The following is a 15100-nucleotide window of genomic DNA, read 5'->3' as shown; positions in this document are numbered from 1 at the left end:
ACAGGACGTAAGGTGTGCCAGCACCTCTATAACCGTGCTAAAACCAAAACTGGAAACAAAAAGGTTAAAGGGTAGTGGCGGGGTGGGGAGGACACACCAAGCAGCTCTACCTTGCCTCCAAAAAAAGCTTTACAAATCTAGATTTACAAGTCCAGTGCTGGTTGGTAAACTACTTCAACTTTCTGGATGTTTTCACACTGATTTTTTTATTCTTCTTTGTAGCCTAACTTTGCTCATCAAGAAACCACTCAATTATACCTGGAAAAGCTGCCTACAAGTACCTCATATTTAGAAACAGCTGAAATGGATCCAGTACCTATAATTACAGTCTAACTGTTGGGAGTTATAGAAATTAATTTAAGCATTACAAATACAAAATTAATTCACCTTTCAAGAATAATTCAAAAGTGCTAGCCAAGAAGTCAGCATCAACCTGCTTTCCATATGCCATGAAATAAATTCTAGAGCAATTATAAACTGAAGTTCATACAACATCACATGGAAGACCCATCAGCAATTAGAGCTAAATTACTGACTACATACAAGATCAGAGCACCAAAGAGTTTCATGGGGCATTGCTTTCTGCATTGATCCTATCAGGCTCTGATAAACCTTCAAAAGAAAGATAACGTTGGCAATAACCCCCTAAATATCCAACTAACCAGGTTTGTAAATGGACATCTAAGAAGCATGGACTGGTGTGCATGACATTGCAGATACGGTTAAGAGCAAAGACCACAAAGATGTACCACACACTCATAAGGGTATGACAGTACTTTTTAGTGTTCTACAGGACACTGGAGCTGGATTCGACTTGCATATGAAAGCACCGAGTAAGGATGCCTGTGTGAATGAGGAGTCAAAGCTCCCACTAGAGGCAATGGAGATCTAGGCAGCACAGTTTGGGTTAACTGTAGAATTTCAGCCCACCCTAAAGTTAAAAGCTGGCATCTGCCCAGCTGAGTAATTCTCCACAAACCACTAAATGTACTCCACAGACCTCCATCTAGTATCATCTGCCAGCTGAATTCCACACCTTGCCAGTTTTCTCCAGGTGTAACACCACTCTTGCATATTTTGTATCACTGCCTGAAAATGCCACCCAACGTATCAGTGTAGCAAACACAGACAAGCAGAGCGAAGCTAAAGAAAAAAACCACCAATGAAAGCAAAATGCACATTACTGGTACAATGTGATGCCAAGCATCACGGAATGTCTGGCACCAGTGCCAGTTAGGAAGACTGTGTCTCACGTCAGTATACATCATGCCTTTCAGCACATAAAAAAACCCTCCAACCATCAAATTTGCTTCAGCACTCCCATAGTGACCCAGATAAAAACAGGAAAAAAAGGTAAAGGAGAGGAACAACTATATATAGTTTACCCATTTATTATTTTAACACAGGCCAGATATAACTACTGAGGCCAAAAATGTACATGTAATACTTGAAACGCTCCTTAAATTGGAGACAAGCATATGAACAGACCAGCTCTAAAAGCCTATGATACTGTCTTCTATCACAAAACATTTGTGGTACCCTTGTCTTACACTAAACTGAAATTCTTTACTTACAGAATTTCACAGAAGCTATGCCCTTTTAAGCTAAACCAATTGCACATAGGAAAGTGCTTTACAATTATAAAATTACTTCATTAAAAATGGAGAGGCAGCTAAAGACAAAAAGTAACAGCCAAAGCAAACAAGAGTGCCAACAAAGCATAGCTGTAATCAGAAGTACTACAAGTCAGTTTAGAAGACAAGCACTTACATGAACAAGCAAATCTGCGTGGATGCAGCATTCTCAATGGAGGGTGGCTTAACAACATGTCCCGCTTTTAAAATAAGCAGATACCTTTGATCTCCTCTTCACAAGCCCTAACAATAAGTGGAGGCTCCCTTTTCCTTCCTCTGCATTTACTGTAGTCCTGAATTCCACTTATTTCAACTATCTTTGTGTAAACACTGCTAAGCCATTCTGTAACTACTTCTTAGTCTCCCACTAAACACTCATTTACTCCCCCAATTACAAACTGTTCATCCCACTATTCAACTGATGTCTGTTTCACACAAAGTTATACCCAACTCTTCACTAAAAGGTTGGGCACTTCAGCCACTTATTCAAGAAAAAAGGACTTAATTCATTATATACTTTCACACTTGGCAAGGTTACCTTAAAATGAATTCACTCCCAAGCTATGACTTTTGCACAAAAGACAGGTGGTAGTTCTGGCAATAATGGCATGGAGAGCCTGAGAGAAAAAGTTAGTTCATGGCCCCTGTGATTTTTCTGTCATGCAATTTAAAATTCATAAAAGGCAAATAAACTGAAAGGCAAATCTTATCCTGGGGTGTATCAGGAACAGCATCGCCAGCCAGGCAAAGGAGGGGATTGTCCCAATCTCTGCACTGGGACAGCCTCACCTCAAGTCCTGTGTGCAGCTTCGAGTGCAATGACATACAGAGGGTATAAAGTGTCAGAGAACATCCAAAGGAGGGCCACAAAGATAGTGGAGAGCCTATAGGAGAAGCCCCATATGAGAAGAGACTGAAGTCACTTGTTCATCCTGGTGGAGGCTGATGAGAGATGTCATGGCAGCCTATAACTTTCTCATGAGGTGAAGAGGACAAGTAGACACTGATCTCTTCACTCTGGTGGCCTGAGGAAATGGCCTGAAGCTGTGCCAGGGCAGGGGGTGGTGGGGTGGTGTTTAAGCTGGATATTAGGAAAAGCTTCTTCACCCAGAGGCTGGCTGGGCACTGGCACAGGCTCCCCAGAGAAGTGGTCACAGCACCAAGCCTGACACAGCTCAAGAAGGATTTGGACAATGTTCTCAGGCACATGGTGACTGTTTGGGTCACCTTACTGTTACTCATTTCTAAGTATGACCACTCCTAATTATCTTTCAGAGTCCACTGAGCCTCCCCTACTTAACATTTTAGTTTAGCACACAAGAGAAAAACAGTAACCAGTTTTTAGCCATTGGAACCAAGTTTTAGTATCTTAGTCACAGAAAATCTTCTCTTTCAAAAACCAAGTAAGTGTGTTTGAAGAGGAATTCCAGAACAGTTCAGATCTCTGCAAAGATGAAAAAAAAAGCAGAGCCCTAACTCTCTTTTGTCAAAGCAATGTCTTGATAAAAATAATGAAAGTCTTCATTCTAAGAATGCTGCTCATATTATCCCAGTCTTCTGCACAATAAACAGACCAGCAATCTCTCAGGCTGAGATCCTACCCCAAAGGACTAGCACTCTGTTTCCAGAGAATTCACACTGCTTATAAACAGCAAGCTGTGAGAAATGGTAAGATTTATCCCCTTCAGAAGACAACATAATTTCAATTTGAAAATTTGCTACAAGTTTTAAGTTTCTATTCTTTCCATTCTGATCCTTAACTGAAAACCTAGAGAAATACTGTCCCATTAAGAATCCACACCATTTTTTGTTTGAAACTCCAGAACAACCACATAGATCCAGATGGAGGCAGTTTTAAAGACATGAGAAAATTTTTCACCTGGGTTTTAAGCTTACTGTTTTATAGAATCTCTCTTACCTACTGTGATCACTAAAATATGCATCTGGAATGCTGGTAAGTGGGATACCACATAAACAGAAAAGAAATCTCAATTGCTCAGAGACAGTATTCCAAAGAACAAGCAGCAGAGTAGTTTGTAGAATATCCGCGTTTCTTGACCTGTATTTTCCCAATACAATTATCCTTAATAAATACAGCTAAATTATTTACAAAATATTTTAAAATATTTTGACCAATTGCTGAAATATTGACATTTTCAGATTAAATTATTAATACAGTATACATTTGCTGGCACAGACCTCAATGCAGAGACTGAGCACAACATACTTTAAATTAAATGCCTTAAACCACATATACAAAAGATTAATACTGCAGCATGAGTTGCTTAAATTGCATGCAACATACTATTTTCTTTGCCTAACATCAGAAAAATAAAAAAAAACAAAGTGAGAACTCTAGAGTTGAGCCATGTTGACTGCATACAAAGATTAACATTGTCCATAGCAATCTTGAGCAGTTCTACTACAGCCTTCCCACTAATTTACCCAATTCTGTCCCAGTCCCCCCACACACCTTCAAGGCTCAGTGATTTCACTGCATGAAACTAAATACTCATTAAATTGCTGCACTATGAACAAAATACTTTGATATGTACAGAGGTGTAAAAAGCTGATAATGCTTCACGCTTCAATTTGTAAAAAATGGGGTTACTCTAATGGGATTAGAAAATACATCCCAAGCTTGCACATTTAAGCTTCCAGAAAATTTCCTAGTGTCGACTTAATTTTCTAGATCACTGCCAGTACCCAGCTGTGGCAGAAATTATAAACTGAGGGTTCTAATTTCTTTCAAGTCTGGAATGCAATGCTGGGTTTTGAAGAGCCTAAGCTAAATAAATATTTCAAAGGTAAGAAATTACTTGAAGTTATAAAAGAACAAAGGGCAACTTCAAACTCCCTTTTGTGTGCCAAAATCATAAAGGCTTTCTTTAAAGTACATACCTTCAGTTTTGTCACACACGACAACTTAATCCAATGAACTCAAGGGGCCACAGGCAGTATTTTCACAGATAAAGCGAAGGAGAATCCAAAAGTCATCATATAAATAATATACTCAAGATTCTAAAATACATTATCTAGTCATACTAAATCAACTTTCTGATAAGGCTGTTACTCTGAACCATGACACATACCATTGACATGTCCAAAATATGCACCACAGTTCAGGCTCTCAATTTCAATCTCACATGCTTTGAGGTTAACAGCATCTTTAGGTAAGGCACTGCTACCACACCTTCCTTCCTCTCATAAAAATAAGCAGCACTGTATAGAAGCACATGTCATCAGCCAGTTCTAACAACTTTGAAACTACTACAGTATGAACCAAACTGGAGCACACTGACAACACACAGGCTCAGTATGACCAGTGGAACCCACTGAGATTGTTTCAACCCCAGCCTGTTCAGTTATAACACAGGATCAAATTACTGTCATAGAAAGCCCTGGCTGTGCACCCTAAGCACACTTAGTGCTTCCAACTCTTTGGACAAGAGCTACAGGCCTCCTTGGACCAACCAAATAAATTTGTTATACACCGACATCGTTGTTGCTCAGCTGCTCACTCTATATGTGGCTTCGCTGCTCTCCCAACTCTAATCTAGAGCAGACTAAGCAGTTCCTTAAGAGACACGTGGCTAGTACACACCTGGGTACAGAAACCAAACAAGGCTAAGTCACAGCAGTCCAAGGACAACAGGCAGGTTTAGAGTGCTGACAACAGGAACAAAACAGACAAAAGTCTCCAAAGATACAGCCCATCTCCAACATCTCAACTCAGGATCACTTGGTAATGAATTCTAACCTCTTTTCCTCCTGAATTCTTTGAGTCTTAAGCTTTCAATGCAATATAGGAAGTGCTAAAACTAGGACATCACTAATTAGAACAATCTCTTTTGATGTTGTAGTTAAATAAAGTGGGGATTTTTGGATTTTACTTTCTTCAAGACAAACTTTCCTACCTGGTACACAAGAACACTGTTCCTGTTTTCATACAATGAACTTGCCACTAAGAAAGCTGTGTTTTGGTCCAAAAGAAAGGACTGCTCATTCATTCCAGACTGTAAAAGCTTAAAGAGCACAATTTATTTAGAACATTATATCATAGTGTTTTGTACTTACTCAGTTACAGCACTGATGAAATACAGCTAAAATTATGTGGTACCACTATCAACATACTTATTTACAACGAGGTAGGAAGACTTATTTTATTCACTCAATGCATTTTCTATTTGCAATATTTTTATTGAAGCATCTTGAAAAAAACAGCTAAAACCCAGTTTAGGAGCCAGAAAACAATCTTTACTGCATGTTTTACAAATCAATTCCCAGAGGACAACAGCTAGAGACTAAGAAAATTAAATTAAATAGTTAATATATTTTGAATTACTTATTACCCTTCCAATCTACATTCTTAAAATGCAAAAAAAAAAAAAATGCAAAAAAAGAAAAAAAAAAGAAAGAAAACTGTTGGGTACTTGGAAGAGATACATAAAGTACAGCTCTGCTGAATAAAGCACACTGCAGAAGATATACAGCCAAGGATTGCACTACGTCTGCTTACTCAGAAAAAAGGCAGCAAGGAAATTGCTTTACAACATCCAGTCTAAGTACAAGTCCCTACCATCTAAGTGACACCATGTTCCACAGGATTATAGATATGCTGCTGATAACAAAGAGGCTGGGCTCAATATCCCAGTAATCCCTTCCTGTGTGTGGGAACAAACTAGCACTGATCATTTTTAAATTGGTTCCATCCTTACTAAAGGTTGCTATTAACTCAGCTATTAGAACCACTCAATCCTATCCAGTTCCCACGAAAATTAAAGGCAATATCCAAAACAGCTGCTGCTATTGTAATGAATTAGATTTCTGAAATAAAAACATATAGTGCAAGATCACAAGGGAATGTTTTCTCAGAATAATCCTTTCTGTACATATTTGCTGAAGGTTGAACTACAGTGGTCTAAGGCTGCATGGTTTGTTCACAAAATGAAAGAATAAAAAAAAGTCTGTGGAGGACATAAGAAAGAACCTATATGATTCCTTCATACAAGATCTATTTTAAAACCAGGCAGTTATATTATCAGTGCTACATTAGCTTGGATGCAAACAATCAGTGCATCTCCTTCCCTGGAGTTCATAGGGCAGAAGCAGCTTCAAACTGGGTAATTACTTGCTGAGCATTATATATGAATGTTTATTGAAAATCCTTATTTTCCTTAGCACTACAAAGCAATAAAAGTTAGAATTTTCTGAATATTTTTCTCACTTTAAAGCATGATCTTTGATGTGTAGAATTCTACTAAAAGAGCATGGCAGGCAGCAGGCACTCAGACACCTGAGGAGGTGTGCGCTGGTGCAGTATTTATGTTACCAGGTGAGGGAAAGGTGGGAGGGGGTCAGAACAAAGCACGACACTGGAGGCAACAATGGATTGACTTTACCTTCTCTGAGACCTTCAAGCGTCAAAAGCCTGAAACGCCAACAATGCCAAAGGTGGAGCAGGTGGTCTGATTACTACTGTGAATCCAGCAAGGGGCTGCAAAGATAAGGGAACTGGAGCATCTGACACAAGAGATGAGAGGCTGAGAGAGATGGTGTTGGTTAGGTTCAAGCAGGAGACTTTCTAACCAGGCAGAAGCCTGGGAATCTGTTGGAAACGAATGCAAATAAGGTTCTTTATCTCTCTTGTTCACATTGTTTATAGTTAAGTTCTACCACTATGCACCAACGGTGTGAGTTGTTTTCACTTCAGGACCAATAGGACTGGCCTGGACAAAGCTCTGTATAAAGAGCAATACATTTTGAAATAAATCAGAGTTATACTCTCACAGCCTTCTGAATGGAGTAATCTCATTCCCATCCTGTCTCAACAGTGTCAAAGAGTAACCAGACATATATATATATTATGCTATCATAGTTTAAGAACAGTGCTTCATACAAGACTAGTAACTCAATAATACAAAGAGAGATCAATAATATTTAAACTTCAAGAATGGCCTTCAATAACACTCCTTTCAGGAAGCTAAAGAAATCATGATAAAAGAAACTGAATATTATCAGGAAATGGAAAGTGTTCAGAGGCAGACTGTGTTGAAAGATGAAATCATGTTTATGGATAGGCAAGCACTAAGCACAGTTACATCTTGCTAAATCTAGGAAAAAGGTTTATTAATAGACATACATGTTTTGCTAACTTCCCCTTTAAACAGCAGTAATTTAAGGCAACCCAAAAATGAGGAAGGGATCTGAGAAACCTCAAAGAATGGTTGCCAAAAAATGGATGAGTAAGATGGCATTGAACAGACTACAGGGACCAATTAAACAAAACAAAGTTGAAGAGCAAGGAGTAACACACACTGGAAAACTCCAAAGTCAACTAAGCTTCACTGCAAGTACTAATAATAGGCAGCAAGAAAAACATTGTGTAATGTAAATGATGCAAAATAGACAGTACAATGTCATCATAGTACATCATTCATGCCAAAAAACAGCAAAGCCTCATTTTGTAACATGACACAGTACCTTTCTTCTCTACATTACAGAGAGTTACAGCGACAGAGATACTGACAAAGAAATAACATTGGGAGTATGAAACGCATTTCACATGCAACAAAACAATCATTAATAGAGTACAGTAAAACTTAGTATTTCAGTGGATTTGTATGAAGGAGATTTTAGAGGATATAGTTTTGTCTGACAGGCAGCACACCAGAGCTCATAACTTGAGGCACGTGTATTTAATGCAGAGCAGTGACAATTGCCAATCATCTTTAGAATTCTATAGGGATGTTTCATCACTATGAAATTCAAGTACTGCCTCTAAAGAAAACCATAAAAATTAACTCGGAACTAGCTTTCAGACCTATTAGGAAGATCATTCTCCCTAACAAACCTGTTTGTTACAAGTTAACCTACACTTGGAACAGGAAGAACGTAAGCAACGTGAAATTCAATATAAGGAAAAAAGAAACCACAAGAAGACAACCTAAGTAATCAATCTGCAGAGTAGTTGACAAGAGTACAAGGGAAATGCTCCAAAAGTATAAAGACATTGCATGTGTGCATGCAAAAACAGTAGTGGTATTAATCATTCTGGTCTAAACAAAGACAGCATACTACAGAAATTGCCTTCAACTTTCCAGTTTGACCCAATCATCATATCAACTACTCCAGAATCTTCATTTACATAGGTATTTATAATCACAACGCCAGGCCAAAGGAGTACAAAAAATGAAACACTATTTATATATCAGGTTAGTTTTCAGGTTAGAACTCACTGTTGGTTCACTGCTCTGGTTTCAGTAGCCACACAAGCATGAGAAGGAAAGCAGACTACAGCAGCACTGATAATCATGTGCACTATCTAAGCAATGCCATCGTTTCCTCATGCAGCCATTTTTTTGTTCAAAACTGAAGTCCAGCTTTTCATGGAACTACATCCTCCACTGCACTGTAATCCATATTGACCAAGGCATTATACAAGTAGTACACTTCCTTTCCCTAACACAAATTATACTTGTGTACTCTGGTAACTTCTGATTTACTACCTCTTAAAAAGAAAAGTCAGTTGCTCTCTCATAAGCCACATGACATAGGTTCAGCCTGCCAAGGTTCCCAGTTTACTGGATACAGCAGCCCATAGATTTAGACAGTTACACAACAAGGACTTGAATTACATCAAAATTGCTGATGGTCTTTATCTCTGGAGAAAAACTCATCAAGATATCAAAAGATTCAAGAAAAGAGTAAAGAAAACTTCCAACCCTCCTGTGAAATTCTCTTGTAGATTTTGTAGTCATTCAACATTATCTCTTCAGTATCTGAATTACGGCCTGAATGTGAAAGTAAAATCAGAATTCTCCTCCCTGCCCTATCAAACTCTCAGAAATCCAGGGCCAAGAGTTGTGATGGTGTCAACAGTGTTGAGCCAGACAATCAATCATCCTGATATCCAGATATGTCACTAAAGGCTGCACCTAAGAGAGCCAAACCCAGAGGCATACAAGCATACAGATAACCAGTCCAGGCAAGGTGAGGCGGTGTTTTCCAGGAACACTGGCTAAAAAAGCAAACGTGTGCATCCAGAACTCTAACAGCAGTACGTGCTCCTGAGCAGGTGATACCTGTATGCAGAGGTATACTCAATACTTGTACACCAGAGAATAATCCAGTAGAGTTACAGAACCAGCATTGCAAATCATAGAACAACTGCAAACACTACAAAACATAGAACAAGGAGCAATTAAAGTAGTGGAACTAGCAATTTGACCTGACTCCTTTTTAATGAAACCTACCATTTTTATCTCTGTTGACACTAGTATCATAGAATTTGTTTGCCTTTTGAAAACAAGTATGGGTACATAATGACATAAAAACCTTTATAACAGAGGCAACTATCAAGAGAGCAAAACACGGCACTAGATGGGGCTCACACAAATCTCTGAGATAACAACAGGACTGGCTCAGGGCCCCTCATCCCCATGTGACAACTGCAATAGGGAAAGGAACCAAGTGCTCTTCCTGTCAGACCCTGGACTGGTCTGGACCAAATCCTTTCCCTTCAAGAGTGATCAGACCACAGTTGCATTTGAACGTTAGAGACCAGCTAGGTCTGTCCTATTTCCAAGGACCATAAGCCTCCTGTATTTCATTGCCATTGTTTTTTTCCACCCAACTCGTTCCTCAAACACAATGAGCTGTAAACAATGAACAGAGTAGTTTCCTGAGACTTCAGGCACACCTCTCCAGAAGTTTTATACCTACACTAGGGGCTTTTCCTCTTCTGGAGTTGTGAATCAAGGAGTTTTTGAACAAAAAATGGCTACACAAGGAAACAAGGGAATTACTTATATAGTGCACTGCATAAGCAAAGAAATTTGATTTTTGCTAATATAAATACCAAAATACTGTGTAGTATTCACATTCTAATTTTTTTCACAAAAAGGTGTCCCTTGATGGAATTTTTGAACCCTCTATGACCCACAAGGTTTTCCATTAATACTCCTAAATCCAGCAACATTGTTACAGTTTTTTGTCTTTTATATCCAGTGCTGATGCTGCATGCTGTAAACTGCATTGCTCACACTTTTGGTTCCTTCCACTCCTCATCTACAAGGCAGAGTCACTTCTTGACTACATCTTCCTCTATTCTGCCTCTTCCCTTTTTGCCTTTCACACTGATAAACACCCACCCATCTACTAACACCAACAAAAATAGCACAGACTACAATACTTAGTGCCCTCCCATTTTGCCTTGCATTGACTTTTAAGATACTACACAGTGTTATTAAGAGATACCAAAAGCAGCTTTTATTATACCCTACTTAATTCCTCTTTTCAGGAAAAATACCAGGCAAGAGACAACTACTGACTGGTCCCAAAAGAGCAGGCATACAAAAACCTCTGGCAACACATGTGCTCTTGGCAGCAGCTAAGTAAACCTGTAGTAAAAAAAAAAAAAAAAAAAAAAAAAAAAATAAAGCCCAAAAAAGAAAACCAAACTAACAAACCACAAACAGACCTGAATTCTTTGGTACTGTGGATCAACAGCAAAGTTCCAGAGACACCTGGGGTCCTTAAAGAAATTACTTGGAATATTTGTGCCTCTCAAAAAAACAGCATTTAAGATATTCGAGAAATCATGTTTTTACAGAAAGATTCGAGTATTAAATTTTGCTTTCCAAAGCGAAGTCCCACAACAAGAAAACTTTCATTACAAATTCCAGTTTTCCAATTCATTAAACTTGACTAACTCAGTTATCACTGCAAGGTTTGAGCTGCAATCAGTCCAAACACAAGAGATTCAGCAGATTAAGTATTTGAATCAATACCATGGAAATGATCAGGCTAGACTTTTCTCTAACACTAAGATCATAGTGACGCTTCCCTTCCAGTACCCCAACTCATCAAGGTACTTTCAGGCATCAAAAGATAGGGAATGTTTTTTATCTGCTGTGCTTTTGTTTACAGGAGACTCTATGTATTTGTAGTCCTCTTTTGCATGCACACAAGTCAGCTAGTCAAGGCAGCTATCTTGCTGGGAAACATTCCCCCAGTTTGAACCTATTTGGATTTTAAGAAAAAAAAAAGCAAAATTAGTGCCTTCTGCATTACCCAAACCACAGTACATCTGACAAAGCAAAACTAAGCGCAGCTATAACTTTTTTTTTCCCCTCACATCACTTAAAAAGCAATATAGGAAGTGCTGTCTATATTCAGGACTCAGAACTCTTCCTGCTCTTATAAGCAAGATGGAAAACAACTAGGCTCTAAAACCAGGTTCCATTTCCCCCCCCCCCGCCCCCCCCCCCACACCCCACTGTTTTCTGCAATTGGGCAAATTTTCAAAAACATGAGTGGAGCACACAACAATCTCACAGACACCTTCTGGAAGGCAGGAGATCATTTCAGCCTCTCTCTTGTTGATTATTTTGACTATTGCACTACCACCTAAAGACCTTTTTTATTTTTTCAGTACAAGACAATTTTTAAGAGATTGTTCCTACCGAACCAGATACTCAGAAAAAGCAATTTTTACACTTCTGTACAATGAACAGGCAGAGTACCAGCCACCCATTTGCTTCTGCATTTCTGACTGGTCAGGGGCCCCCAGGTCAGTATGAAAATGTTCACAGCATGTTCTCTAAATCTCATTCTTCTGTGCAGGCTAAGGAGCCTAGGCACCTACTTCTGAATGTGCATTTCCCTTCTGAGAAACAGGCACTGCCCAACCTGACGTGCAGATATAGTTTCCCATCTTCCTAGCTCAAGAACACTGGGGAACACACCTTCTGTATCACTGCAAAGTGTTCAAATTCTTGGGAGAACATCACTTAATGCTCCACCACAGCTTTTCAGCTTTCCTACTTCAGTCTAAACACCTGCCCTGGTTTTCTACTTCAGACAAATATAGTTACTAAGCTGCAGGAGGAAAATTAACTTCTTAGTCTTAACATCTCAACTTTAGGCCCACTTATGCAAGTATTAAGGAAGACATAGATTTCTAGAGGTCTGTAACACCCACTCTGTACTGAAAAAGTTTTCTAGAAGGCTTACAAGTCTGCAAGGCTAGACTTTTTTTTAAGAAAGGAACAAAAACATTAAAGACAATGCTTATTTCTCAATATTTCATTTTAATAATTTAACATTAAATTATCTTTTATGCAATTCAACTTTATTATTTACTATAATAAAATATAATTTTAATTCTGTTCCTTAATTTCAATTGTTGTTATTCCAAGAGCCAAAAACTGCATTTCCTCAACTTACAAAGTCAGAGCACAAGACACTTTCCATAGAAAACTTACGTAAAATAAAACAGAATGCATGCTCACCTTTTAACTAATTGACACGTGTCTAAAGTGCTTCAGATCAGTAACATGTGAGAGTACTGTTAATGTCTTTAAAGTTTAGTAAATATCATTAACTTCACTGGTGAGTTTTGTGACAGTGGTTGCAGCAGTAAATCTGCACATCAAAATGCAGGGTTTGGCAACAATCAAGCCCATTCTTGACATAATTTTCAGTGTCACTATGCCCCACTCTTAATTAATCATTTAGACTAACCTTTAGGCCAACGGGGGCAGGGGAATAAAGGTTTCTGCGAGGAGAAGCGCGCATTGTAACCCATAACGCATGACAGCGGATGCCTAAAGATGCAGTTGAGGAAGAAGCGAGAGCACACCTGCTCCTCTCCCGCAGCTTCTCCCCCGATCCCCCAGGATCTCGCCGCCCGGGGGCAGGGCTGCGGGCGTGCACCCTGGCAGGGGGAGCCGCCCTTCCCCTCGGGGGGCATTGCCGAGCGCCCCAGCAGGCTCCGGCCCGGCCCTGCAGAGAGGTCTCGCTCCTGCGGCCCCGGGGCTCGGACACTGGCGGCCGGAGCGGCGCCGGCAGCGACAGCCCCCGGCCGGACCCCTCCTGCGCCCGGGCTGCAGGCGGGGAAGGCCCGAGGCGGAGCGGGCTGGAAGCCACCCCGACCCCTTTCCCGGCCGCCTCTCACCTGTTTTGAAGACCAGCTGCTTGTCGTCGCTGCTGCCAAAGTGCCGGAGCATGGAGACGAAGAGGACCCCGCATGAGTTCTGAATGCCGAAGACGGCGCCGTTACACCACATGGAGGCCAGCATCACCACCCAGCCCCAGCCGCCCTCGGGGGGCTCCGGCACCGCAGCGCTCTCGGGGCAGCTCGGGCGCCTGGGGACCTCCTCCGCCGCCGCCCGCGGCTGGGCCCCGCTCTCGCCGCCCCCGGGGCACCACTCGCCGCCGTTCTCCCGCCGCGGCTCCTCGACCGCCGGCGGGCCGGGCAGGGGGGTCGCGGCGGCGGGGTCTCCCCCCGCGCCCTGCGGCTCCAGCTGCTCGCTCACCGGCGCCATCCCCGGAGCGGGCGAGAGACCCTCCAGGCGCGCCGCTCCCGCCTTCCTTCTCCTTCTTCTCCTCGCGACCTCTCGTCCCCCAGCCGCTTCAGCCCCTGATCGCAGGGGCTGCGGGCATCCTGCGGCGCTCGCTCTGCCTGTCCGCCCGCCGGTGTGCGGGACCGAGCGTAGCCAACACACACCCCCCTCTTCCCGCCGCGCCGCCGCCGCTTTATTTTAAAAGGGGGGCTCCCTCGGGGGCGTCAGCGACAAGAGCGCTTCCCTCCGCGCCGATTGGCCGCGGGAGGGGAGGAGGGAGGGAGGGGGCCGGGGAAAGGCAGGCGAAGCCACGCTCCTCTCCGGGCCCCCCCCACCTCGCCCGCTCTCCGGTGGAGGGGGTGGAGCGGGGCGGGACCGCGCCGTGTCGGCGGCGGTAGCGAGCGCACGGTGCGGCGGCCGCCCGGGGAGGGGGAGGCTGGAAGTCAGCGGTTAAGGGCCGCCGGGAAGGGGGCGGGAGGCGGGCGAGCCCCGAGCCTGCACACAGGTACCGCGCACTGCCCTCGGCCGGCAGAGCGGTAAACAAGCCGCTGGCCCCGCTCCGGGCCCTGCCCGCTCCCCACGAGGCAGGACAGCTGCGCCCTGCGCTGTCCCGCCCGAGCTGGGCCGGGGCGAAAGTCTGAAACTCCCGCCCCGGCCGTTTGCAAACAACAACGAGCTAAAGAGAAGCCGCCCCGCCGCACACCCACACCCACACACCCCCTCACACCCACACTCGCCGGCTCACGGCCCTGCCCAGCGCTCTCTGGCCTTTGCGGAGCTGCAACGCCCCGAGGGAAGGGCCCGGCTCCAGGGCCCTCGGGGCGGCAGCTGTCCACCTCCCCTTGGGACACCCTGTGCCAGGGGAGACCCTGCGGGAGCTGCTTCTGCCCAGCTGTCTTTCCTGCTTTTCAACAAAGGAAGATAAAGTTCTTGCTCCTACACACCTCTTGACATGTTTCCCATTTGCACGGAGGCATCAACTCTTGACATTCTCCACCAAGTCTTTGTCCAGAAGCTGTCTGTTGAGCTTTCTTACAAAAATTAAAGCTTCCTCCACCACAACATTACATTTTTTGAACAGTTACGACAGAGCAAACAAACCTTTTTTGGTTTCAGATT

At 42.6% G+C, this 15100-nt stretch overlaps 1 protein-coding gene across 2 annotated transcripts in view; it reads right to left on the bottom strand.

Annotated features, from left to right (window-relative positions):
* SLC16A10 (solute carrier family 16 member 10) overlaps nt 1-14564 on the bottom strand; it is a 64245-nt gene extending 49681 nt beyond the window's left edge. For both annotated transcript variants that reach the window (XR_012055017.1, XM_030267752.4), the window contains exon 1: nt 13594-14564. Coding sequence is in view for 1 of the 2 variants with exons in the window: in XM_030267752.4 (XP_030123612.4) it covers nt 13594-13963 (370 nt within the window). In the remaining variant the exon portion in view is untranslated. The remainder of the gene's footprint in view (nt 1-13593) is intronic.
* Between the last annotated feature and the right edge of the window lie 536 nt (nt 14565-15100).

Source organism: Taeniopygia guttata, chromosome 3 (assembly GCF_048771995.1).
Source record: "Taeniopygia guttata chromosome 3, bTaeGut7.mat, whole genome shotgun sequence".
Lineage (NCBI taxonomy): Eukaryota > Metazoa > Chordata > Aves > Passeriformes > Estrildidae > Taeniopygia > Taeniopygia guttata.
This window is presented reverse-complemented; position numbering and strand designations above follow the sequence as displayed.